A 23,559-nucleotide genomic window follows, 5' to 3' on the forward strand; every position below is an offset into this window, starting at 1 on the left:
GGCACAGTGCGTTATAAACTCCCGGGTGGGGTTCTTGTCAACTAACCTCAATTAGTTTTAAAGTTCGCAAGAACTTATCCCCTATTTCGTTTCTGTCGGGTGATTCTTCGAAATTTTGGAATTTTTCGACAAATTGCGTCAGGCACTTTCTACTTGGCTCTAAAAACGCATTGAGATCCCCCGTTTCTGAAAGCTTTGTTAGTTGCTCTAAAAAATTTGGACGATTTGTGGCCATTCTGAATCGCCGTTGCTTTTTGCGCAGCTGAGAACTGAATGAAGTTGATGTGTCACATTGCTTTAACGAGTTTTTGGTTGCCATGGTCACCGATAGTCGGATCCAATCCTTGTTTTCGGTGGGGAGCCATTTAAGCCAGTATGTTAATAACAATACGTGTATAATTACAACTTTCATAACATTGTCCGACTGTTACGTTTTCTCCCAGTTACGATACGTTTTTCTATAGCATAGTTTGGTTCAAATTTAAGTATTTTCGCCTACGGCTTTTGTGCTCTGGCGACCAATGGGCCGTTTCCGAAGGGTTCGTACAGTGAAAAAACAGTAAAATAGAAACGTCATTTCAGTCGTGCAAAGAACGTTCCGGATCACACAAGAAATCAAAACAGCAAGCTGTGTGAAAACACATTGCTTCTGAAAAACGAGAAAAAGAACGCAATTCACATCCGTGAGGAAATTATCTGTACGATCAGTGACTTTTCTTCTGAGCGTGCCTCGACTGAAAATGTAAGTACTACCGTGCCGCCGATTATGCGGATTCGTTATGAGTTGCATCATGTTTTGGCGACGGCCACTGATCACGATGCGCACTTCACATTACTCAATCTTTCGCAATAACTTACTTTTTTAGAGGAGCCGCAATTCGCTACGAAACGCAAGCATCATGTTGTCGCGTCTGGCATGTCACCGACAGCTGGTTTCACCAACCTTGTTGAAAACTACCCTGCAGACGGTTGCGAAGCGTCAACCGGTGTTTCGTCAGTACGCACGAGATGTGAAGGGCGGCAGCGGTAGCAACTGGACAGCGCGTGCCGAGCGAACGTCACTACGTGAGCGGGCCATGGCACCACCCGGTCCCAATGCTTATGCCATCGGAAAGGGAGCGGTGGCCGGCGGTGCTGCGCTCGGCCTTGGCGCACTATGCTTCTACGGCCTCGGTCTCGGCAGTGGAACTAGCACGCTCGAGAACTCGCACCTCTGGCCAGAGTTTGTGAAGCAGCGTATTCAGGACACCTACCTATACTTCGGCGGCTCGTTGGCCATTTCGGCAGCCAGCGCAATGGCAGTGTTCCGATCACCTCGCATGCTAAGCCTTGTGTCGAGAAACGGATGGATGGTAAAGCATTGATGTGGTGATCCGCGGCGTATCCTCGGTGTCATCGGTTTCGTTTTTTTTACTCGTTCGCAGTCAATTCTCGGAACATTCGCTCTGATGATCGGATCCGGAATGGTGGCACAATCAATTCCGTACAGCCCTGGGATCGGCTCGAAGCAAGTTGCATGGGCCGTCCATTCGGCTATCCTCGGCGCAGTTATCGCACCCATGTGCTTCGTCGGTGGAGCCATCCTTACCCGGGCCGCCTGGTATACCGCGGGTGTAGTCGGTGGGCTGTCAACGGTGGCCGTCTGTGCACCGAGTGACAAGTTTCTTTACATGGGTGGCCCACTGGCCATCGGATTGGGGGTAGTGTTTGCATCGTCCCTAGCTTCCATGTGGCTTCCCCCGACAACGGCTTTGGGTGCCGGCATTGCGTCACTTTCACTGTACGGTGGTCTACTTCTGTTCAGTGGTTTTCTGCTTTACGACACGCAAAAGATTGTTAAACGGGCGGAAATGTACCCACTTTATGCTCCCCGTCCTTTCGATCCAGTTAACTCGTGAGTATTTGCCAGCTAAAAGAGAAGGGACATTAACAAAACAAGTAACAACTCCTCTCCGCCTTTTTAGTGCAATTTCAATCTACATGGACACACTGAATATTTTCATCCGGATCGTCACGATTTTGGCTGGGGGAGGTGGTAATCGACGCAAGTAAAGGACAAGAGCTATAAATATCTTCTATTATAAATGTCTTCTTTAAGCTAGCGTAGTTACGTGCTTACTATTTTACAGAGATCAATAGCAAGTTCGATCGATCGAAACAAAACCCCTGAATTATTAACCATTAATCGACTGTTGCGTTGCTGTGTATGAACATTAGCAGAAGAATGTGAATAAATCAATGTTTTGCTGTACTTTGTTTGGTGACTGTCTTTGAAAATGCGTAAAAAAGTGTGCCGGAAAGAATGTTAGATCGAATAATAATCGCCTTCATGGCTTCCCGGTGCAACGATCTCTTTGAATGTGACAGCACTACTGGCAGCATCGGAACCATACTGACAGCCTTTCAGGTAGGATTGGGTGCCAAAGTCTTCCCAGGAGTAGGGTGCGGTAGTTTGTTTATTCGATGAGCGGCTTTTGGTGACCCCCAGAACGAACAAATTGCCTCCGAACAGAAAACCGTAGTAATAGAGGTTACAGTTACGCACGGAACACGGTAGTGAACGAGGGTTGATTCGGAGAGCAAAGCGAAATTGGTACAATGGCCGATGTGAAGTCCGAAATCGACAGTGACGCGGAGCAGAACTACTCCCTCAACAGCAATGTGGACCCGAAGAATATGCAGGAATTGACCATCTATGTGAGCGCGCTTTGTGAGTTGTGCTTTTGGTTCTTATTCTAATTCGGTTTCTGGTTGCCATTCGCAGGTTCAAAATCTGTTGCAAAATGTGCAGGACAAGTTTCAGAGCATGTCGGATCAAATTATTTCCCGCATCGATGACATGGGCACCAGGATAGATGAACTCGAAAAGAGCATCGCAGACCTTATGCAGCAGGCCGGTGTCGAAGGACAGGATAAATAAGTAGGCCCGACCGCGAGGCACTTCCTGCTTAGTTACGAGGCAATCATTCTTCGACCCTTTATCATCGTAAGTGCGCAGGAGAAACACGTGGAGAATCGTCATGGAAAAATATGTTTTAAGGGCGACGTTAGAAATGTATTGTAATCGGTTCCAGGTTTGCATTTCTTTTCTCATGAGCAAAGTCCAACGAAAGCAGCAGCATCATCGGAGGCATACTTTTTTATTGTACACGAATCACACGATTGAATAAATTAATACACCACCACAATCAGCGCAACCAACGTTCAAAGCTAAAAGTTAGAGGAATGTACTAAGTACGTCTCAAATCCCGCAGTAACCGGGCAGCAGTGTAGCCCACATATCGAAAGAATTCGCTGATCGAGTGCCTCATTATTGTGCTTCTTAAGAAGACTTCGTAGTTCGATTCAACAATCCCCGTTGCTAGGAAACGTGCTTGAGACATTTTCGTCAAAGAGTGAACAATGATTGATTTCAGTGTCTGCAACGGAAGGCAATACAATGATGCGCAAGGTACGGAACGTCTGTCCTTTCTCTATGGATTGTAATCTTTAAGTTTTATAATTTTAAACGATGAATCCACCTGACTCTTTTTTCCACCCTCCAAAGTACCAGCGGCCGGCTTGGCCAGCGTCACCGGCGTGTCGGAATCGCCGGTTTCTGTATCGCTGGCCTCACTGTCGTCGTCCTCCCCTTCGGAAGATGTTTTCGATTCCGTCGATACTTCGCGTTTCACCGACTCCTGCAGTAGAAAGAAAATAATATACAGATCGTTAGGTGGTGCCTTCTGGGAAATTGTGGCCGTTAGTCTTATACCAAGGACTCTATTGACTGTTGCACTGCCGATCGATTGGTTCGCCTGGAAGCATGCTTATGTGCCGCCTGGTTCAGTTGCTGCTCACTCACATGGTCCGGTTCCTGTTCCTGCGATGAGTTGAGCGAGTTAGAGCTAAGACTTTTGTTCTTGCGTCCAGCCGTGAACCCGGCGATTGTGGCATTTAACGCCCCCATTGACTGTGATTTAATGCGCTGCAGTAGATATCGATCCGGAAGTGTGTCTCTTTGAAGATACTTTTTAAATTGCTGCAAATTTAAAACCGAAACGGTAGAAGTTAGAAAACAGTTGTTGCGAATTTCTACCCTATCGGCGACACTGTTTTGTCCATTATTACCCGATTTTGTCGTTTTAGTTCCTTGTGTACTCCCTACCGCCAGCAATGGAAGCAATAAGGTACAAAAATTATGTAAGAACCGATTTTTTTTCGATTCTCGTCAACCACTCACCTGATAGTCTTTACTTTCGTCGATGTCGCTAATGTCCTGATACGTGGCCGATAAAACCTCCACCGCTTGGGTGTGGAATTTCATTTCGATCATAACAAAATTGAGCAGTAACTGCTTCACATCCTTAAGCTTTTGCTTTTCGAACCGTCCCACAAGCGATTCGATCTCTTTCAGCGACTTCTCAACCTCCAGATTGGACTTGATGATTTCCGTATCGTTGGCAGTACGCCGGCCCCGGCCATTACGGTTCTTGTTCTGCTCAAGTTGCTTCCGTTTCGTGAGGTCCTTATCGCGGATTTGCAATGCCTCTTTCACGCCCTCCTTGCAATGTTTGCATACGGACTCGTATTGCGCCAATTCCGACACGATTCGCGTTTCCAGTCGCTTCACGCGGCCATCCTGAAAGTCTCCGATCAAAGTGATCGCTTTCGCCAGACTCGAAAGCGCATTGGCCATTGTCGTATTGTACTTCTCGGCATCGCAATATTCCTGCGCGGATTGGGCCAACTCGTCTGATTTGTCACGAACCCTTGCCAGCTTTCGGGTATACTCTGCCAACGCTCCGCAAAGCTCACTGAATTGCTTCTCGACCGTGCCGATCCGATCGAGGATAAACTTTGTTTGCTCTTCACACAACAGTGTCGTTCTATTGGTTCCGCGAAGCATCGTGTATGAAAAACTTGGACACAGCTCCCAGAGCTACCTTGAGAGAAAACAGTAAGCCTTCTACTTGCTGTTTGAGCAGCAATGATGCCGCGCGCTTGTTGTGAATTTTCCGTTACCAAGCAACCGATCGACTGCAGGTTGCTAGAGTCATCCTGTGGAAGCAAAGCGAATAAAAATGCGATAAGCGATATTTGCGTTTCTGACCATTTATTCGTTTACATCGTAGGAATCTTCCATGTGTAACTCGGGAATTTCGCTGTTTGTCAGCGCTATCTCTTCACTCATCACCAAGTCGATCGTTTTGGAAATGTTGGTTTCATCCATATCCATGTCGTCCCCATACGTATCGGTGGACTCGCTGTCCTGCTGCGGTTTCTCGTCGGTCGTCTTCTTAGGCCCGGCGGAAGTGGATGCGACGCTGGCCGTCGCCTTCGGGATCCGTTTCGTGGCGATCATTTTGAGTAGTGCCTCTGCTTCCCGCTTGGTTTCTTCGTAATCGAGGCACTTGTAGGCAAAGTAGATAACTTTGTCAAAATCCTCGTGCTTTTCGTAGTAATTTGCGAGTGTGAGGTACGCGTGGCACAGGGACGCCTTGTCGGCGACCACCTTTTCGTCCGAGCAAAAGTTCAGGAACGCCGGAATGGCCTTTTCCATTTCGCCCTGCTTTTCGTACAGCTTCGCCAGACTATACAGTGCCACTCCTTCGATGTCACCCACGTTGTACGCCTTCTGATAGCACTTGAGCGCATCGGAGATCTTCTCCAGTTTCTCGTAGGTTTCCCCCAGCGCCACCAGCATCCGGCTATCGTACGGACGCAGCGTTTGTGCCGCTTTGTAGTAGTGCAAGCTGTAGAACGGCATCTTCAGTATCTCATACGCCTGTCCCAAGCCATACCACGCACGAAAGTCACGCTTGTTGACCTCTGCAATAAACGAGGGGATAGGAAATAAGTCATACACGATCCAAAAATCCAGCGTCGGCCGTACTCACCCACCGCTTGGCGGTAGCTTTGAATAGCGGCGTTAGTGTTTTTCATCTCCATAAACTCGTGCCCCATCAGCGTCCAGGCGGACAGGTACCGAGGGTTCAGCTTTAACGCACGCTGGAAGTACATGACCGCCTTATAGTGATCCGAGCGTATGCTGTAGTAGTTCGCGACGACACAGCAGGTCTCGGGGCTGTACTTGTTGATGTCCACCACCTTGTGCGCCAAATGGGACATTTCCGTTTTCATATCCTTCACGAACAACAGATTGGAGTACGAATCCAGGTTATCCAGCCGGTACGGATCGATCTCTTGCAGATGCTGGAAGATTTCGATCGATCGGTCCACGTCGCGTTTGTTCGAGTAGGCGATCGCCAATTGCGTCGGTATGAACACGCATTTGCTGAAACCGATCGTTTGCATGTAGTCGAAAATTTTAATTCCCTCGTCGTTCAGAAATAGCTCGATGTAGGTATAGCCGATGAATATTTGTTTCATCCAGTGGTTTGGGAGCGCTAGCGTTCGCAGCATGCCCTTATCCGTGACTAGCGGGGCCAGCTCGACCCAAGCACTCCAAAGCGTCGGCACGGCATTGATGGACTCGACAAACACTCGAACGGCCATATCGGTAAGATCGAGCTTCTTCAGTATTACACCGTACAGGTACAGACAGTAGCCGTCCAGCTTCTGTTGACCGTGTTCCGTTCGCAGTGTCGTAAGGAGCTCGGAAAAATCCTTTACGTGGTTCACGGTGCTCACGACCGAACTGTCGCTCATGTTGTCCAACCGTTTCTTCTCCTTCGACTTGTAGGTGGCGTACATGTGCAGAAATTTCGGCACCGGCGAGATGCTGTTGCGCGTAAAGTAAGCGGACCGGTCGTACTCGCGCACATCGAAGTAGCTCTTGGCCAGGGCGTAATCATCGTACTCGTTTTGGGCAATGCCGGTGTGCAGGTGTTCGCACTGATTGCCCTTTACATCGACCGTCGTGTCCGACAGTCCGTGGTTCAGCTCGGCCAGCCATTTGGCGCACTGGACCAAGCCCCGATTTTGGCACTCCACAATACCCACGACAATGTCCTGCTTGACCTGGGTCAGCTCCACCGTAAAAGTTTCGTCCATGCCTTTGCACAATGCTGGAAATCTTGCGACTATCGCGTGCCGGGTCGCTTGTTGATTAGTTATCGCAGGAGCGGGAGAGTACCATAAACAAACGCCGTGCTGTCAGATGACGGTTTGACAAGAGCTTGACAGCCGTGCTGTCGGTTGTGCTGTGAATTCCGCTTCAACACAATGTATTTGCAACAAAATCTATTATTTATTATTGTTAAATCTATTGTTTGTTGAGTTGATGATTATTGGTACATTTTGCAAGGAGCATAAACTCGATTCACAGCAAATTGGCTAAACAAATATAATGTTTCTTCGCTAAGTGACTGGAAAAAACGTAAACAAACTGAAACATCTCACGCACACAAATGCACGAAACGTGCTCATCCCACAGCTGTGATTTTCTTTCCCAAACAAACCACGTTATCACGTTATCACTTTTGCGTCGTTTGGCGAGATTGTCGGCAACAGTCGGGCCGAAACGTTCGTCATAGCAGGCGGGGGAACCGTCGAACGTAGCACTTTTGCCGTGATCGTTGTTTGCCGTTTGTTTAAGCATATTTCGCTCTGTGACATTCGTTAGGAGACAAAATCGACCGCATTAAGTCCCCGTCGATTGGTGGACAGCAAATTTTCATTGGTTCCTTGTGTATGTCCTTTGTACCGTAATGCGAGTATCGTTATCACTCGTTATCGCACTGCTCCTGGCGTGCCATTGCTCCCTTAGTTCGGGCGTATTTTGGAACCACGGTGGTAAATATTTGAAGGACTTGAAGAAGCTCTTTAAAAAGTATGAACATCTTCTTCTGGACCCAACACGCAAGCTGTCGCCCGTTATCTTCGGTGAGTGCGCTGAAATTCCTTTGTTCCGCATTTAGGAATAAAATGGGCCACACGTTCGATTGGTTCGGAAGGACGGCTTATCAAACGGCGCAAGCGAGTGCAAAACAAAACAATTTGCGTAAATGGCCATCGCGCGACACATCGTACGAGCACAGGGCAAAGTCGCAGCCTCGCAGTTGGATTGATCAAGATTGTTTGTTCTCTCCCCTAGTGCCCGGAGATGGTGGCAGCCAGATGGACGCGATACTTAATAAACCCAATAAGGTGTCCTTCTTGTGCCAACGTTCCACCAGTACTTTCTACAACATCTGGCTAAACAAGGAACTGCTGGTGCCGCTGGTGATCGACTGTTGGATCGACAATGTGCGCCTTGAGTACAATAATGTAACCCGTACGACATGCAACTCGCCCGGCGTTGTGACGCGCATACCCGGCTTCGGTCAGTCGGAGACTGTCGAATGGATTGACCCTTCGCACGCCTCCGTCGGGGCGTACTTTGTCAACATTGCCAACGCTCTGGTGAGCAACGGCTACGTGCGGGATAAATCGATCGTTGGAGCTCCGTACGATTTCCGGAAGGCACCGAGTAAGTGTTGTCCTTTTCACCATCTTTCGTGTATCTGGCCTCGAAGCAAATCTTTCCCCTTCCAACCTTAGACGAGCACAAGGAGTTCTTCCTTTCGATGAAGTTCCTGATCGAGCAGACGTACACGATCAACGGGGAAGTTCCGGTAACGTTCGTCGTGCACAGTATGGGTGCCCCGATGACGCTCCACTTCCTGCAGCTGCAAACAGCGGAATGGAAAACGAAGCATGTGCGCAGGGTTATTTCGTTGGCTGGTGCTTGGGCCGGCAGTGTCAAAGCGCTGAAGGTATACGCGATCGGTGACGATCTGGGTGCTTTCGCGTTGAGCGGCAAGGTGATGCGAGCGGAGCAGATTACCAATCCGTCGCTTGCGTGGCTGCTTCCGTCGCCGTTGTTTTGGAAACCGAATGAAGTGCTCGCCCGCACACAGGGTCGGATCTACACGATGTCCCAGCTGGAAGACTTCTTCAGCGATCTGGACTACCCGAACGGGTGGGAAATGCGCAAGGATACGCTGCCGTACACGCTCAACTTCACCGCTCCGGGTGTGGAACTGCACTGCTTCTACGGAACCAAGATCAACACGGTGGAATCGTAAGTGATTGCAGTGGCTTACATTCGGCTTTGGTTCGGGATATTCATGCCTTGTGTTTCCACAGTTTGGATTACCAAAAATCGTACGATCTCAGCGGTACGCCAGTGTTGCAGATGGGTGATGGCGACGGAACGGTCAATATTCGATCGCTGGAAGCTTGCAAACAGTGGGCCAATCAGCAGAAGCAACCGATCTATCTGAAAGCGTTTCCTGGGGCCGACCATATGAGTATTTTGGCCGATCAAGCAGTGATCGATGCTGTCATCGAGGTGCTACTGTCGGATTAGTACGGCAGTGGTACGGGAGCCGTAGAAACCCGACCCCCTTTCGGGTGATAATCGCAAACCAAAAATATTCTCTCTCTACCCGCTGAACTGAGTGGGGACTTTAGACCTTTGCTTCGTTCTCCGTTCAATCGAAAGCCATATGATTCTCATTAAGTGCAATTGCGGCACGACTGTTTGTAGTGAAAATAAAGACGAAAACCTCGCTCAATTGTAACCACCCGTGCCGTGTTCGTTTCATGAGCAAACATTCGCCAGAAGTCGTTTCGATTGCACAACCAGGTGCTTACAGGCCTCACGTAATGTGAATGACGGTTTCCGATCCGATAGCAACTATGTGACCTTTCGCCCTAGGTGGATCAGAACTCCGGCCCCGGGTGGAGATGTTGCGTTATGCCAGAAGGGGAGCGTGTAGAACAAAACGTGGTCAGAACACAGAGCGCAAAATGACCCCTAACATTTTGGAGAAGGGCATTTGGACGTTAAATCACGAAATGGCAACATTTGTTTTCAACATTTGCTTTGAATGTTCGCTTCAAAGTAGTCAAAGGTCAAAAAGTAGTCAGAAGTCTAAAAACTCGTATTGGCCATAGTTCTACTAACTTAACATATTTCTACTTTAAGGAATTATAACTCGCAACATCGACCCCGGTGGGCTCGAAAAGCGAAAGTGGTCTCCTCCCTATCTCTCTATCGCTCACTCTCTCTCGGTGCTGCTCCTTAACAAGAGTGAAAATTTCCGAGAATTCCTTTTTGGGGCAGCAATTTAAAGTGCACACACGTGGTGCGGTTCGGGCAGCACGTGCTCGTGTGGGCCAAATTACATCGCCATTCGGTCGCAAATTCGTTCAATTTGACTCGTGCCATAGGCTCGTAGGCCTCGGGGAAGGGGAACACACCATTTGTCACCAAAAACATAAGCCGATGATTAAGGAGCGTCGAGAGACAATCCGTACGGAGATGAGTTCGTTGCATCCGCGGGGCTTTCGGGTTGTGTTAGAAAATTCTAGCTCAAAGAAAATGCGGAGACTATTTATTGGTTCTTTAAAGGTTCTTTTAATTTGCTTCTTTAAATAGGAATCAAAAAATTAGTGTCTCGTCCCTTGTTTCACTCAACGCGGTAAAAAGGCCCTATTTGATCTCCGCGCGCCCTTATATAGGTTTTCTCTCCTCTCTTTTTTCTCCTTCTTCTCTAGACTGGCCGCACTGTCCGCATTGACAGTCGGCGTTACGATAACACCGACTGTTATCGTAACAGGTTGCAAACACATTCTAACATATCAAGGACGAGACCGGGATGAGCTGCGGTCGTTGGCCGACGAAGCCACGTGCTCCATGGCGGGGTGGGAACCCGCGTAGTTACATTACAGCCCATATGCATCGCGTGGGGCGCGAAATCTTCGCAACGGCGCGGAATGATGTTACGCGATTGGCCTGGGATTGTGCTCGTGGCGTTAGCGGAGAGTTTGATAACCCGATGTCCCGTAGCCTCTGTGCTGCGGTGTCTCGCAGAGTTAATGAAGCGGGCAAGTGGAAGTCTTGTTCTGTGAAACTCTGTAACTGTAAAAAGAACTGTCGTTGCCTACAGCAGGTTTTGTTCCCGGGGGTCATTGTGCATAAACTTATTAATTAATTTTTTTAGAATTTTTCAATTTCGAGGTAGCCTAGCCAAGGCCGTGGCCGCATACGTCAGTTTAGGAAGACGCATGGTTGAACCATCCTTGAGCCTTGAGTCACGGGAATTTCATCACGCATCACGCGTCACGTGCTCTAGCTCATTGATTTTCGACCACGCCGTCACGTGGTCGACGGCTCGGGCACATACTTGACATACTTTCTATTTTATCATCCACAGATCCGTTGCCGATTAGGTTAAACGGCGATGTTGTTTCAGTGCTGCCCTCGTTTTCGTTCCACAAACTGACCGGGGGCTTGAGGCTTCAGGCTTGACGGACCCTCCCAATGTAGGATGGCCAAACACGTTGATCACGACTTTCATTTCGAGCACAGAGCCCAACCCCGACGAGCGCAACGTGACGGACCGCAGCGTCGCACGGTTTATCACGTTTTCGTTACTTTAGTATTAGCATCTGGTCCTCGGGGTGTAATTGGCCGCACGTTGAGTAGGGAATGATTCGTTTCCTTTGCATAGGAATTCGGATTACTTTCGGAGGGAAACAACAACACGGTCAGAGTGTTTAGTACGAAATCTCGAGTCGTGTATTTCACCAATTTTGCTCAACATTTGATTGACAGGGCACAGGGGACGCCGTATCGCCCGTGATCTTGCTATTATCTGGTAACAGTTTGATGCTTAGAGGGTAAAACACTTACGTTAGTAATACGAACAGGAAAAGCCCCCGCGGGGGGGGGGGACGTGAAATGGAAGTAACAAACAAAAGCACACGTTTGGACGAACGAAAACCCAACGGAAGGTGGTTTGGTAGGATATGAAACCGTCGGCGGATCAATCAATCCGAAGCTCTTCTCGCTCACTCTTGCTCTCGCTGTCTCTCTCTCTCTCACTAGTAATGCTATCAATCACTTCATAATCAATCAATTGTTCCGCAGGTGTCCGCGGTACTCCAATGGGACATCAATTAGCCGATTAGATGGGAAAGGCTCGTCAGTGGCTGGCACGATTCGTACCTAAGGCCAAGCCCTCTTGTCTCGCTTTCGTCTTACAAACTACGTTTTAGTCGATCCTCCCGAGTACGCCGTGTACTCTCAACAATAGTTGATCAAATTGATGAGCGTTTTCTGTTAGAGGCCACACCAGGCACCTCAGATCTTACGGCTAAGGTAATATAATAAGCTAATTTCTCTCATTCTTCTTCCCCGTATAGGCTCCAATAGGCTTCGTACGATTCACACTGGCCACTTTTCGCTCGGTAAATGGTAAATATAATTCAAAATTAGGCGTCAGCACGTTGCGGCACATTTCAAATTCCTGTGGCCACGAGGGGAACCCGACAAGCGGTGTCCTCAAACGGTCTCAATTGTTAACTTCCATTTAGTCTTTCCAGTCATTCTGTGGACGTTCGATCGCACTCCGTGTTCAAACTTTGATTTAGAGCAATTTAGAGTCGCCAATCCGATTCAAATCGGTTCCATCGAATTCAGATTTTGGATCAAAACTTACTCGATACTCACAGCCTCGTTTGAATTTTGGTTATGTTGCTTCCTTCGCGCGTCTACCGCGTCATTCGTTGCACGATCGCCTGTCGATCGCCACTAACTGGACTCTTAATCGACAGTCGCGCTCCCGTTTATGGTTTTCTTTGTTGAACTTACGAGAGCCGAGTTTGGCACACCGCGGCCATTTCGGCATTGTTTACGAGTCCGATTCCGTGTACCGCCGCTGATTTTGTTCTAAAACAAACCTCCCGAACCGGAACACCGCTCACCACGCCACGGATTGGTGAATGGCGGTTCCGGGGACCGATATTTGAAACACGCAGCATGCCGCTGCGAAATGATTGATAGCGAAACAAGCTTTTCGGGCCGGTCACATCTCCAGCGGATGATCGTGCGCCACACGGTGGCAATGAAAACGAACCGCGAAACAGGGAGTTTAAATTCTCATCGTCCTAACTCGTCCATTTTTAGTCGAACGTGTCCCAAAGATGACGTCCGAGCGAGCGCTTGGGCGGGAATCACATTTCTTCGGACCCGGGCCGTGTGACTCACTCTCTGTCTCGCTCTGTGTGGTCGCAAAAATAGGCGCCGGCCGAAAACAATCGATTCCGTAACGATTAATGACGTCCGAAGTGATCAGGCATCGGATTCGATCCCGTGGCGAGGAATTTCTTATCCGGAAGTGGGACCGATGTGGGCAGGACGTTCGCATTCAGATCACGCTATGACGCGTGTCATTGCCGGGCGAGTTCCGGTGAAGCGAAACCCCCGGCCCGCAGGTGCTCAGGAAGATCTATTTTTATGATGAGTCAAAACGGCCGCCGTCGCCGGTGGACGGCTGGCGGTCTGGCCCGGCCCGGCCCGGCCCAACCGGCACATGATAAATGTCTGACACTGACAGGCCGCAAGCGGCACCGTGCGGGGGTTCCGCTCCGCTTTCCCTTTCCCTCTGACTCTGCGGTTGCGATTTGTCGTGCAAGCGAATGTGCAATTGCGTCAAAGTCCGGCCGAAGAAAGCTAGTTACGGTGGTGCCCAGTGGTCCAGTGCGACTCTCGAAAAGTGAGATAGTTTCGGTTTTCGGGTACCGATTCCGATCCAAAGGGAACCGATTGTGGAAACCGTAGGTGGAACGCATGCATATTTGTTCCGATGTATTTAGACACTTTGACCGGAAATAGATCACCGCATTGCGATTCCGGTTTCGGATCCCCCCCCGGGGTGTTGCCTGGACGACAAACTATTTCCGAATGCGAAGAGTTGTTTCCGGATAAGTGTTGTGGTCCTTTTCCAGGGGGACCATTTTGGGTTCAACCCACCGCACCGTGTCGGTGTTAAACATCTCTTTAGTCCAATCTGGGTCCAACCCAATTGACATGTTCAAGTACATATGATAAAATTATGCATACATTAATGCCACAGGTCACACACCATTACGGCACCAGACTGTATCCGTTTCGCTTCGGTGCCCCGAGACGGTCGGTTCCAACGGGCGCATTAGTCTCCATCCTGTGCTGGCAACAAAACGCTTCGCGATTATCGCGTGATAATCGCGAGGAATTGCCAATCCTCGGCGTATGGCACACGACGGAAAATTTCCGCAATGCTCGCCACAAACAAAGATATGTTTTAAATAAAACTATCGCCCGGCTTACGGTGCTTATGGCGGGGTGGTGATCACGCATGACACTAATGAGGCTCGATTGCGCGAAAACCCGGCGCCGGCTGTCGAGTTGTTATTCAGTTCGTTTCGGTTTAAGGCTCTGTCTCTCTGTGTCCCTCGCACTCCACCCGGGGGAGTTCCTGTTCCGCTTCGCTTGGTTCAGCGGTTTTGATGTGTTTTGATACGCGTCTGGCAATTAACTATTTTTATCATTCGGAGAAATGCGTCCGCGAAATGACTGGTAATGACTGACGATGGTTCAGAGAGAGGCTCACTAACAACAACATGTATCGAAACCGGATTAGGCTTGCCCTATTTTTCGCACCCAAGACCCCGAAGGTGAGAGGACCAGTAGCGACCCCTAGCTAAAACGATAAGGGTGTCCTCGAAAGCTCGGTTCTTGGGAGCGATCAAGGCGTGGGGCTTACGCCGACAATGTTAGCACAAAACAATAGGATAAGGGTGGACACGTACACACAAACGGGGAAGATGGACGATTGCACAGCAATCGATCCGTGCAGGGTTCTTACAAAATAACACAGTGATCACGGAACCCGAAACCGACTGCCAAGCTTTACACTAGTTCTATCATCACAAATTGTTTGCCCTCCTTATGTCCCGCAGCCTCGGGGTCCTCGGGGTCCATTCCATCCACGCACAGAGTGACAGAGCGCATTTTCACAGGAAGCGATTTAGTTGCTGTCCTCACCCGCGGTTGATGTCGGTCATAGGGATGCGGTCGCGGTGAAGGCCTGGCGTCGCTTCATGACACGCGACTTGTGAAGCTCTCCCTTGTGGCAAGGTACCACCGTGCCCTGGTTCACGGACGGTTGCCGTGGTCCATTGTTTCCAATCAGCGTCCCTGTGGGGCAAAGAGAGTCACAATAGAAACGGCGCCCAAACTATGAAGGCGCGGTCAAGGCGATCGGCCGTACTTACCAAACATCTTACTGACGGAAAACTTGCGTGGCTTGACGGGGCGTGCGCGCGACTCGACCAGTAGCCGCTCGAAGGCTTTGTAGAGGGCGGGCGAGTTGTCGGCGACGGACACTTCACAGAAGCCGATCGCGTGGGAAGCGGCCAGCGATGCTCCTTCCGTTTCCTGGACCTGCGGAGACGCAAGAGAAAATCGAAACAGAGATGTTTATCTGAAGGGGCATGAATCACGCCGCAAATGCCTCGCACACGCCCACTGGACACCGGCCCCGGCCGGCTAGTATGTGGGTTAAGTGGTTTCTGATGTTTTTGTTGCCGTACACATTCCTCAGTTCTCCGTGGGAAACAGTTTCGGCCGCACGGCGATTAGGCACGGGCACGGGCAGGGCATTTATCAGGGACATTAACCACACGACGCCGCACCAGAGCGGGGTCGAGAGCGGGGTCATTTTTCTGCGCTTCGCCAATCTATAAGCCCGATCGTCGGCGACCAGTTGGCGTCGACCGATCAACCCCCTGAAAGCCAAGGTTAACGAACCTTGTGTGCCAAAGTTGACACAAAATTCTTCCCTACGATATCTTAATCGCCTAAACACGAGTTTCGCGTCCTTTCGCCGGGCGGCGGCCTTTGGCGCGGGGATGTAGGTCAACAAGATATCCCCGTGTCACCCGGATCTGGATAGTGTTTGGCGGCTTCGGCGGCTTGTTCGTCTGCGGCAACCGCAACGCAAGTGAATCGTCGCATCGGCCGCGGCTTACAAGCTTGCCCCGCCAGCCGTGGCCCGTTGGCAGCGTAATTAATTTCGATTAGCCACTAACAAGCCGTGCGTCTGACAGTGCCGTGGGCCAAGGGAGGATTTGCCTTTTGGCAAAGGTGCCTTCCCCGCTAATTACACGTGCTAATGAGAGTGGCCGCAAGCAGGACTAATATTGGGGCGCTCGGTTCGCAATGACAAAAACAGGTGCCCAAGTCGGTGGCGCTGTGGCAGACGAAGGTTTCGGCCGCCGTCTCGAAAGAAGGCCAAATCGCCGCAGGAAGATTGTGCGCTCCGCTCGATCGATTAAGATGTCGATGTGCCAGTCAATCCACATGACAGCGATGGGGGTCTGGACAGGACTCATGTGCCCGTCGCTGGGCCCATGCAATTGGGCTACTCCCATCCCCGCCAGACTTTGGGCGGTGTTGTGTTTAAAGTCTCTTCGATCGCCGGCGTCCCGACGCGCTGATGAATTGATCGTTGAACGCCGATCCCGGAGTGCCTCGGAGTCTGACCAGAGCGCGTTTCTGAGGGAGTTCTTGCTGATTGGGGTATTTTTAGCGAAACCGCACCCACCCAAGAAAGCGAACAAAAAAAACACGCACGAGAATGAGATAAATTTTAATCAAAAACCGGAACTGGAAGCCAGCGGAGCGCAGCTCGAAAATCGAACTCACAGTTCACAGTTTGCTTCTCGACCACTTTGATTTGTGGTGATAATTGATTTATTTGGGAGCTGGCCCGAGGGGCAACGGCCGAGGGGCAAACAAAGCACCACGGACAGTCCGTGAACCGTGGTGGATGTTATCAGCAGTCGCAGTAATGGATTCGGAGCCAAACAGCTCGTGTGATGGAGACGCCTGGTGGTTGTTGGCAAAACGCATAATAGCCACCCGTCAGACACAGCACACTTGGATCCTTGCCATGGTAACTATGGGAAGAGTGGAATTTACAAGTGAATGAGAGGGTCTCGTATGGTTCTTTGTGAGGTGTCGGAATTTCGACACTCGCCAAACGAAATTCAAGCGCGGCCACCGTTATGCTATCGGATGGGTGAAGAATTTGAGCAGACGGAACACATTCCATCCGCTGGGGGAAACGTCTGGAGCGGAGCGAAGACGAGAATCGTTACAATCCTCGGTTTTCCATCCCATTTCACGTTCCGCTCTACTTCGCACACGCGGCGCTCGGTGGAAGCGAGTAATGAAAAATGAAACTTCTGCGGGACGTGTGGGTGGCAGGGTACCGGCTGACATTTGCAGACACCGTGAAAGATGAAAGCGAAACCTACTTTCGACTTAATTATGCGTTTGCCCAGGGTTGACCCAGTTTGGTGCTCGGGCCCGAATCGAAGGCTACGAAGGGGCCCCAAATCTTGATCTGCTTTATCATTTTCACCGGGTCTTTTCAATGTCGACCGGACGTTCTGTAGAACGTTGACATTTAATGCTGGGGTTTCCGGAGAAATTCTGGGCGCTGATAGTGTTCCCGGAACCAGAACGGATTCCCTGCCACCCGGCAGGTGGGCTGGTGTAATTAGAAGATATTGAGTTTTTGGAGCTACCGGCATCCCACGTGCCACGCGCAATCACCCTTACGGCCACAGCTGGTCGTTTATTGCCATGCGTTCGAAATGATAGCTCGCCTACGGGGCCCTCGGATACAGTCCAATCGGGGTGGGCTTCCCCCCAGGTGGCAAGTCAAGTGGGTTCATTGGCATACTCCCGGCGGGCAGTAACCGCAGACTTACCTCGCGCAGGTGATCCAGATCGAGCTTGTTGCCGACCAGGTACGAAGAGGGGGCATTCTGCAGCTGGCGCAGCTCGGCCAGCGATCGCTTGGCGTACTCGTAGCTGGTACGGTCGATAATACTGTACACGATAAGGCAAGCGTCTGCCCACTGGATCTGCTCGACCGGGAAGCCATTGTCGTTCTCGGCCGATATATCGACGATTTCCACGTCCAGCACGCCACTGTCCAGCGTGACGGTCTGTTTGTACAGCAGGTCGGTGTTGGAGCTATACTCTCCAATGAACCGCCGTGTTAAATAGCGAACGGTGAGGGCTGTAAAGGAGCAGAGAGGAAAACATTAAAACTCGTCGCAATCGAAATGGCCATCCTTGAGCAGCTACTTCCTCTTCCTTGCTATTCGTTTAAAATCATCCATTCACGCTTCACGTTAAGACTAGCTCGGGCAAGTGCGCCCCGGTCATTCGGTAACAGTCATCATCCGGAAGGACCTTCGTCATCCAGCGGCGCTAACCGTACACGTGCCATGTGTGGTGTCCACTTCGAGCGACATGTGGCAGACACGAGGTACGCCCGAGTGTCCCTGCACGCGCAGCTGGAAGTGACCAGCCCTACCAGAGGACGGTGCCCGCGAAAGTTAGAAAGCAAGAGCCAATACTGTTGATGGGACCTTCTGCCGTCTCGTAACACACTCGAACCACTTTTAGCTCGACCGAACCGTCTCCTGTTACGGACCGCGATGTATCGGTATCGTTGCCGAGCACGGACTGCATAAGACCACTAATCGGTGTCGGGCGTTTTGATGGTCTTTTCGGTGTCTTTTAATGAATGACCCACATTAGGGGAGCGAGGTCGGACGCAAGCTGGCTTCGTATTAGCGGAGCTTCATTTCCTTAACCTCAATATTTGCACGACCCACGGGTGCGTTTGGTTGATTGCCTTTGGGTGTCCCACTCCTGTGAACGTTGACGTCTATCCTGTACGTCACCGCAGGCGGCAACATGTCTTCAGCTCTCACTTCAAACGCCGTTATTTGGGAGTGATGAAAATTTTTCAATTTTCTTCCAAGCTTCAGGGACACGCGGAAGACCGACGCTAATGGCCACTCGTGCACCGACCTGTTTTACGACCGCAAAACCGCAAAAAAACCGCGTGGTTCAAACGTTGAGGACGTTGAGTGTGAGAAATACACTGGTGGATTTAGGTCAAAGACGTCGATATCCATCACAAGCAGCTCACCACCGTTGCACCAGGAGGCTCGTGTTGGATGCCGAGGTCAACCGTGCATCGCCCGCAAGGGGTTAATTGATAAATATGATCTCTTTCACCAAAAGAAAACCATCGAATAAACTTCAAGCGAACGGACGAGACGTAATGCGTCAAACGTTTGCCATGTCTACTATGTTTGCAATCCATTTTCCGACGCCGGACACCGGACGAAGTCGATCAATCGATCACCGCACACTCTGATGCCGGGGTTCCCGGCTCACCGACTGTCACCGAATGGAGCTGTCAATCAGCTCGCGTAGGCCTCCGGGATCCGGGACGTCTCGGGTCGCACGCAGTACAATTATTGAGGTCAACGGCCCCGGTCCTCGACATGTCAACAGGAGGCCGGACCCACCGACACCGGCAGCAGGAGTGTCGAAGATAAATGATGCACACGCCGATGCCGCCCAGCGTGAAAAGTGCTCGGCCGAGCGGAAAACAATCAAACGGCCAACATTCTGACCGGTGGGCGGTTTCCGTTTCCGACTAAACGAGGGTCAAACGGTCACAGGTGAGTATCTATCGTCTCTCTCTCTCGTTCACTCCAATCTCCCAGGATGCCCTTGTCCGCTCTCCATGCTCGTATTAAATCATGCTAATGGTCGCTTAAACGTTGGTTTGGGACTCGCCACACGGGATGTCAACCACGGAACACTTTCTTGGCCACGCGACAATGATGCTTTTAACCTCTCCTCTCATCATTTTCCGGGCCGGCCCTTCGCTTGTATCGTTTTTCTAGCACACAAAGAGGCATAGCAAAGGCGGTGACCCATACATCCTGCTGGTCGACCAGAACAGTCCATTTCCTGCCTCGATCGCCTAATGGCGCCGTACATAGGGGCCGCCCGGAACGATGGCTTTTAAATGTCGACCGGATACCAGTGTTCCAGTGTTGGCGCCCTCCCCCGAAGCGGTTGATTGAGTTGTTTAATCAATCTTTGATCTGAAGCTTGCAAGTAATGTCGGGCGTGACACAACAGAATGGAAGGCGGTGTCGATTCCGGCAAGGATTTATAAATCAATTTCCGAGAAGGAAAAGTTTCCCATTCCTGCCCGAGGGTGGCCAGGTCTTCAATCGGTGGCGGTGGCTGTCTAAACTTCCCTTTCCATTCGGTGACTTTGTATTGCACGGGTTTTAGGTGCGATCGCAAACGATCGTTAACGGTCACTAGTGTCGTCAAACGGAGGTTGATGAATGACGGAGGTTATGAAATGGCGACTGCCGTCTCTAACTCTAGAAAGTATCAATTTTCTGGCTCTTGCTCCGGCCAGGTGTGAATGAAAGGCAACCCGTCAGTTGCGTCGCATAAGCAGTCCGGTTAGTGCACCATGGCAAGGCTGACCAGTCCGATAAACTGTGCTCGGAAGGTAAACAAACGGCCGTTGCAATTCACGTTTGCCATTGCCTTCGCCGGAGATCGCCTTCGTTTAGCACCTGAACCGGTTTTTGACGGATTCTGTTTGCTTTCCGAGTTTTTGCAATGAACTTTGCGGGTCATTTGTCTTCCACGGCAGGTGCCCCGAAAATTCGTTCCCGATCGTGCTGCCGATGAATGAATCCGGTTTCGAACCTTTGGGGCCATTTTCGTTTGGGGAAATATTATTTATTTTCTTTTTCCCATACCGTAGGTCCTCCGCCGAGTGGCAGTCATGGCTGACGAAGGGGCACAGAGTTTGTTTATACTCGCACTGCCCGTCCGCGTGTCCCGTCGGTCGGGATTTTCAAGCAAACAAAGATGAAAGCCACTGCGTGAGACGATGAAGCGGACGTTCAGGTTCACGATCCTCGGTGTGGCCCGCTTGAAAATAAAATACTAACCAGCAGCCAGCCAGGGTGGAATCTTTGGGGAGCCGCGATTCGATAAGTAAAATTGAAGCAGAAATCGGCCCCACGGATCGTGGAACGTGCGATGAAAAAGTGTTCCCGTAATTGAACGAAAGAAAAACAAATCGATCAACATTTGGCAAATCTTCAGCTCGGGTCCGACACCGAGAGAGAGAGAGAGCGGGCAGCGAGAGTATGAGTTCTTTATCCTTCTTTTGGCACCGCACACCGGCACCGGTTCCGTTGAGTGACAGTTTCATAATCGCTTAAAATGGTCGACAAAAATGATGGCGTTTTGAAACGGTCTGTCCCTTTTTTTAGCGCTTCTCGTAGAGCGTAGAGTTTCCACCACCCGGTGGAGGCGGACTGCCAATTTCTGGGTCCCTCTGGGTTTTTGGCCTCTTCGCTCAACGGTTTTCATTTCGTGTCGGCGTGGCATGTTTGAGGGTTTGCCACAATTGCGAATGAACGGTCGCTTCGTGTGACTCATCCTTGTGTGAAAAATCATCCACCGGGGGGCCGTGTTAAGATCTGAGTTCGCGCCAGCGCACCCGAAAGAGAGTGAAATGTTTTAATTACAGCGCACAACGAGAGCTGAATGGACCGTAGGCGTTGGCCGGTGGCAATTTTTACGGCCGCAACCGCCAAATCAAACCGCAAACCGAACATTTGTGCTAAAGAGATGTGCCTTTTCGTGTCAATAAATAGCACGATTCACCGATTTGCACGCTTCGAGTCCGCTTCCAATACAACAGTGAATCGCACATGTGCTAGACTGACCGATTGTTTAAAGAAATCGAGCGAATTGAAAAGAAATCGAACGATGCTCAACGTCGAACGCGACCACTTACAGATCGACCGTGCTGTTAGTCCAGCGTGGGATGGAAAGTTCAGGGAAAATCATTCGAAGGAAAACCAACTCATCGTGGGCCACTCCGTGCGGTTTATGTTTCACTTAAAGTTTCCTCCTAGTGCCATTGTTTATTATCAAACAATGGAGCAGTTCCCCCAGGAGGTGGGAGCAAAGAATGAAGTTCTCTTGAGGGTGGCGCAGATGCAAATATTGCGTTTATTTTCCACACCCACCCCGTGAAACATGGATTCCATTTTTGCGGTCGGCCCCGCTAGCAACAAGCGCTCTCGAGGAGCGCACTTCAAGGCCAAAAGTGTTTGATCATGTGCGGAGTGCTGAGCAATCCTGAGAGCGGCCCCCTAGCCACATCTGTTCTTTCCTGGTACGTTTCATCAATAACATGGCCCCGGAGCAGGAAAAACAAAAGGATTAATGGGGGCCTTTTTCCCGGACTCACCAGATTTTCCAACATTGACATTGCCGAGCACCGCTATCCGCACACGTGGCACGTTCGTTTTCTCTTCCGTCTTCATCGTGTGTGCCGAATGTTAACTGCAAGTGAAAGAAGAAACATGATTTAATGATTGAAGGTTGGTTGCAACTTTTTCTCTCGCCCAAGCTATTCATCGAAACGTGTCTTTTCACTGTCATCGTTTAAATCATCATTTAAAGCGCTGTGGGGCGTGACTGAGCCGCTTACCAGCAGCAACCGAGGAACCCCTTTCACGGGTATTTCGCGTCTTTTCCCAGGAAGGGATTGTGCCGGGCACACGTGTGCCACGTTTATTCTACACGTAGGAAACGTACGATTGCAAGCAAACGGTAGTGTCCTAGTACAGAACTTGGTCTGTCGATTGACCTGTTTTCTTTTCCCAGATTTTTTTTGGGTTCAACTTTGTTGGAAACCTTCCCATGGAGGCGCCTGGTGTCGGCAGCTTACAAGTAAAGCCTATTAAAATATTATTAAATTGCAGAACAACAATTCTACTAACTCATAGTGTGACGGTGGCGGCTCTTTAACAACCTCTTATCGTCTTATCACAACTTTCCGTTATCAGTCGCTAGTGTATCTGCGCATCGGGGGAAAACAAGCAGCGCCAGCACGAGTAGAAAAATCCCCGGCCGTGTAATGTGGCCACCGCACAGCTGTGTCACGTGCCCAGGGGCCGTTAGTGGCTCTCATCTTTCGCCAATGGACGAGAATCGACTGTGCGTGAGATACGTTCGCAAAACGTGCTCGCATTGTTTTCGTCCGTCGAACGGGGTTTGGCGACGAATTCCTCTAATCCTGGGACTGACTGACAACCGCCCGGGGTTGGCGCTTCAGCACCGGAGTCCGATCGGCCGTATGATGATTGGCCATTGGTCACGTAACACGAGTCCAATCCGAGCCTACGCACGTCACCAACCAATTTGTGGAGAGACAATTCTCGACTTCACGAGGCAGCGATTTGAACAATTTTGTGGCCACAATTTTCCAACGGATTCGCAAAGGACGAAGGTCTTGCCGTGCACCGTAGTTTAAGGGGCAGCTCAAACCAGAGTGAATGTTTTGATTCATCCGGTGGTGGATGACTCTGAGAGCATTTCCCGGGAACTTTCCCCAAATCGCACATATTTTCGGTGTCCTGCGCTCGTTGTTGACTGCAAACAACGCGCGGCGCTTCCGTCATCGGCTGGTTAGTAAATTATATCAGAAAGATTAAGAGGCGGCGGCGTTAACATGACCGAACGCCCAGAACACTACGCCTGCGACGCAATTGTGGGAACCGCGTGTTCACCCGGGTCGGTTCTTCGGAAAATTGTCATCGCATCGGAAGGCGCGTCAACGTGACGTGTGATGATGTTTTCACGCCACATTTTTTTTTTCCTTCATCCCGGCTCGTTGGTGGCAAAATTTATGCGAATCCCCAAACATAAACAAACGAAACATCTTACACATTTCGTCCGGTTTTTGTGTCGCATGCATTGGTTGACCGGCGTGGGCTGCGTCGAGTTAGGATCGGCGACAGAATGTTTGCAGATCGCGCAATCGGGAACCGAAGCATTGTGGGAACATCACGGTCAGAGTCACTGTG

At 50.4% G+C, this 23,559-nt stretch overlaps 6 protein-coding genes across 7 annotated transcripts; 3 read left to right on the forward strand and 3 right to left on the reverse strand.

Moving 5' to 3' along the window:
* Window positions 1–594: 594 nt before the first annotated feature.
* On the forward strand, window positions 595–2,245 carry LOC131209412 (growth hormone-inducible transmembrane protein-like). Its single transcript, XM_058202479.1, has 4 exons — window positions 595–742; window positions 867–1,352; window positions 1,425–1,894; window positions 1,965–2,245. Exons 2-4 carry the CDS (start codon window positions 900–902, stop codon window positions 2,050–2,052), a joined length of 1,011 nt encoding a protein of 336 aa, XP_058058462.1. The 5' UTR covers window positions 595–742; window positions 867–899; the 3' UTR covers window positions 2,053–2,245.
* A 194-nt stretch (window positions 2,246–2,439) lies between these two features.
* LOC131209753 (heat shock factor-binding protein 1) lies at window positions 2,440–3,416 on the forward strand. Of its 2 annotated transcripts, XR_009156854.1 has the most exons (3): window positions 2,440–2,697; window positions 2,765–2,986; window positions 3,075–3,416. XR_009156854.1 is itself a non-coding variant. In XM_058202888.1 (2 exons), exons 1-2 carry the CDS (start codon window positions 2,599–2,601, stop codon window positions 2,918–2,920), a joined length of 255 nt encoding a protein of 84 aa, XP_058058871.1. In that variant the 5' UTR covers window positions 2,440–2,598; the 3' UTR covers window positions 2,921–3,409. The 2 variants fall into 2 exon arrangements, 1 of the variants encoding a protein (XP_058058871.1); XM_058202888.1 differs by having other exon boundaries at window positions 2,765–3,409.
* Window positions 3,417–3,473: 57 nt separating this feature from the next.
* On the reverse strand, window positions 3,474–4,888 carry LOC131210994 (CBY1-interacting BAR domain-containing protein 1-A). Its single transcript, XM_058204329.1, has 4 exons — window positions 4,223–4,888; window positions 4,111–4,143; window positions 3,755–4,021; window positions 3,474–3,680 (listed from the first exon to the last, which is right to left on the reverse strand). The coding sequence occupies exons 1-4, from the start codon at window positions 4,886–4,888 to the stop codon at window positions 3,474–3,476; spliced, it is 1,173 nt and encodes a 390-aa protein (XP_058060312.1).
* A 207-nt stretch (window positions 4,889–5,095) lies between these two features.
* LOC131209965 (cell division cycle protein 23 homolog) lies at window positions 5,096–6,996 on the reverse strand. Its single transcript, XM_058203142.1, has 2 exons — window positions 5,880–6,996; window positions 5,096–5,811 (listed from the first exon to the last, which is right to left on the reverse strand). The coding sequence occupies exons 1-2, from the start codon at window positions 6,994–6,996 to the stop codon at window positions 5,096–5,098; spliced, it is 1,833 nt and encodes a 610-aa protein (XP_058059125.1).
* Window positions 6,997–7,417: 421 nt separating this feature from the next.
* Window positions 7,418–9,493, forward strand: LOC131209275 (phospholipase A2 group XV-like). The gene is made up of 4 exons (XM_058202303.1): window positions 7,418–7,827; window positions 8,039–8,413; window positions 8,485–9,007; window positions 9,073–9,493. Exons 1-4 carry the CDS (start codon window positions 7,653–7,655, stop codon window positions 9,293–9,295), a joined length of 1,296 nt encoding a protein of 431 aa, XP_058058286.1. The 5' UTR covers window positions 7,418–7,652; the 3' UTR covers window positions 9,296–9,493.
* A 5,323-nt stretch (window positions 9,494–14,816) lies between these two features.
* On the reverse strand, window positions 14,817–22,019 carry LOC131211249 (ras-related and estrogen-regulated growth inhibitor-like protein). The gene is made up of 4 exons (XM_058204651.1): window positions 21,939–22,019; window positions 17,536–17,849; window positions 15,031–15,199; window positions 14,817–14,953 (listed from the first exon to the last, which is right to left on the reverse strand). The coding sequence occupies exons 1-4, from the start codon at window positions 22,012–22,014 to the stop codon at window positions 14,817–14,819; spliced, it is 696 nt and encodes a 231-aa protein (XP_058060634.1). The 5' UTR covers window positions 22,015–22,019.
* Between the last annotated feature and the right edge of the window lie 1,540 nt (window positions 22,020–23,559).

The sequence above is a fragment of the Anopheles bellator genome, chromosome 2 (assembly GCF_943735745.2).
Source record: "Anopheles bellator chromosome 2, idAnoBellAS_SP24_06.2, whole genome shotgun sequence".
NCBI classification, from domain to species: Eukaryota; Metazoa; Arthropoda; class Insecta; order Diptera; family Culicidae; genus Anopheles; species Anopheles bellator.

Bases quoted from the DNA above. Each gene is read 5' to 3' on its own strand.
- LOC131209412 (XM_058202479.1), top strand. From the start codon at position 900: ATGTTGTCGCGTCTGGCATGTCACCGACAGCTGGTTTCACCAACCTTG. The intron at 1,353-1,424 runs GTAAAGCATTGA...ACTCGTTCGCAG, and splicing joins TGTCGAGAAACGGATGGATG to TCAATTCTCGGAACATTCGC. The intron at 1,895-1,964 runs GTGAGTATTTGC...CCGCCTTTTTAG, and splicing joins CCTTTCGATCCAGTTAACTC to TGCAATTTCAATCTACATGG.
- LOC131209753 (XM_058202888.1), top strand. From the start codon at position 2,599: ATGGCCGATGTGAAGTCCGAAATCGACAGTGACGCGGAGCAGAACTAC. The intron at 2,698-2,764 runs GTGAGCGCGCTT...TGCCATTCGCAG, and splicing joins TGCAGGAATTGACCATCTAT to GTTCAAAATCTGTTGCAAAA.
- LOC131210994 (XM_058204329.1), bottom strand. From the start codon at position 4,888: ATGCTTCGCGGAACCAATAGAACGACACTGTTGTGTGAAGAGCAAACA. The intron at 4,144-4,222 runs GTGAGTGGTTGA...TGCTGGCGGTAG, and splicing joins ACGAAAGTAAAGACTATCAG to GGAGTACACAAGGAACTAAA. The intron at 4,022-4,110 runs GTAATAATGGAC...TTAAATTTGCAG, and splicing joins AACTAAAACGACAAAATCGG to CAATTTAAAAAGTATCTTCA.
- LOC131209965 (XM_058203142.1), bottom strand. From the start codon at position 6,996: ATGGACGAAACTTTTACGGTGGAGCTGACCCAGGTCAAGCAGGACATT. The intron at 5,812-5,879 runs GTGAGTACGGCC...CGTTTATTGCAG, and splicing joins AAGCTACCGCCAAGCGGTGG to AGGTCAACAAGCGTGACTTT.
- LOC131209275 (XM_058202303.1), top strand. From the start codon at position 7,653: ATGCGAGTATCGTTATCACTCGTTATCGCACTGCTCCTGGCGTGCCAT. The intron at 7,828-8,038 runs GTGAGTGCGCTG...TCTCTCCCCTAG, and splicing joins GCTGTCGCCCGTTATCTTCG to TGCCCGGAGATGGTGGCAGC. The intron at 9,008-9,072 runs GTAAGTGATTGC...GTGTTTCCACAG, and splicing joins AAGATCAACACGGTGGAATC to TTTGGATTACCAAAAATCGT.
- LOC131211249 (XM_058204651.1), bottom strand. From the start codon at position 22,014: ATGAAGACGGAAGAGAAAACGAACGTGCCACGTGTGCGGATAGCGGTG. The intron at 17,850-21,938 runs GTGAGTCCGGGA...GCTCCTTTACAG, and splicing joins TGTCAATGTTGGAAAATCTG to CCCTCACCGTTCGCTATTTA. The intron at 15,200-17,535 runs GTAAGTCTGCGG...GCGTCTCCGCAG, and splicing joins ATCTGGATCACCTGCGCGAG to GTCCAGGAAACGGAAGGAGC.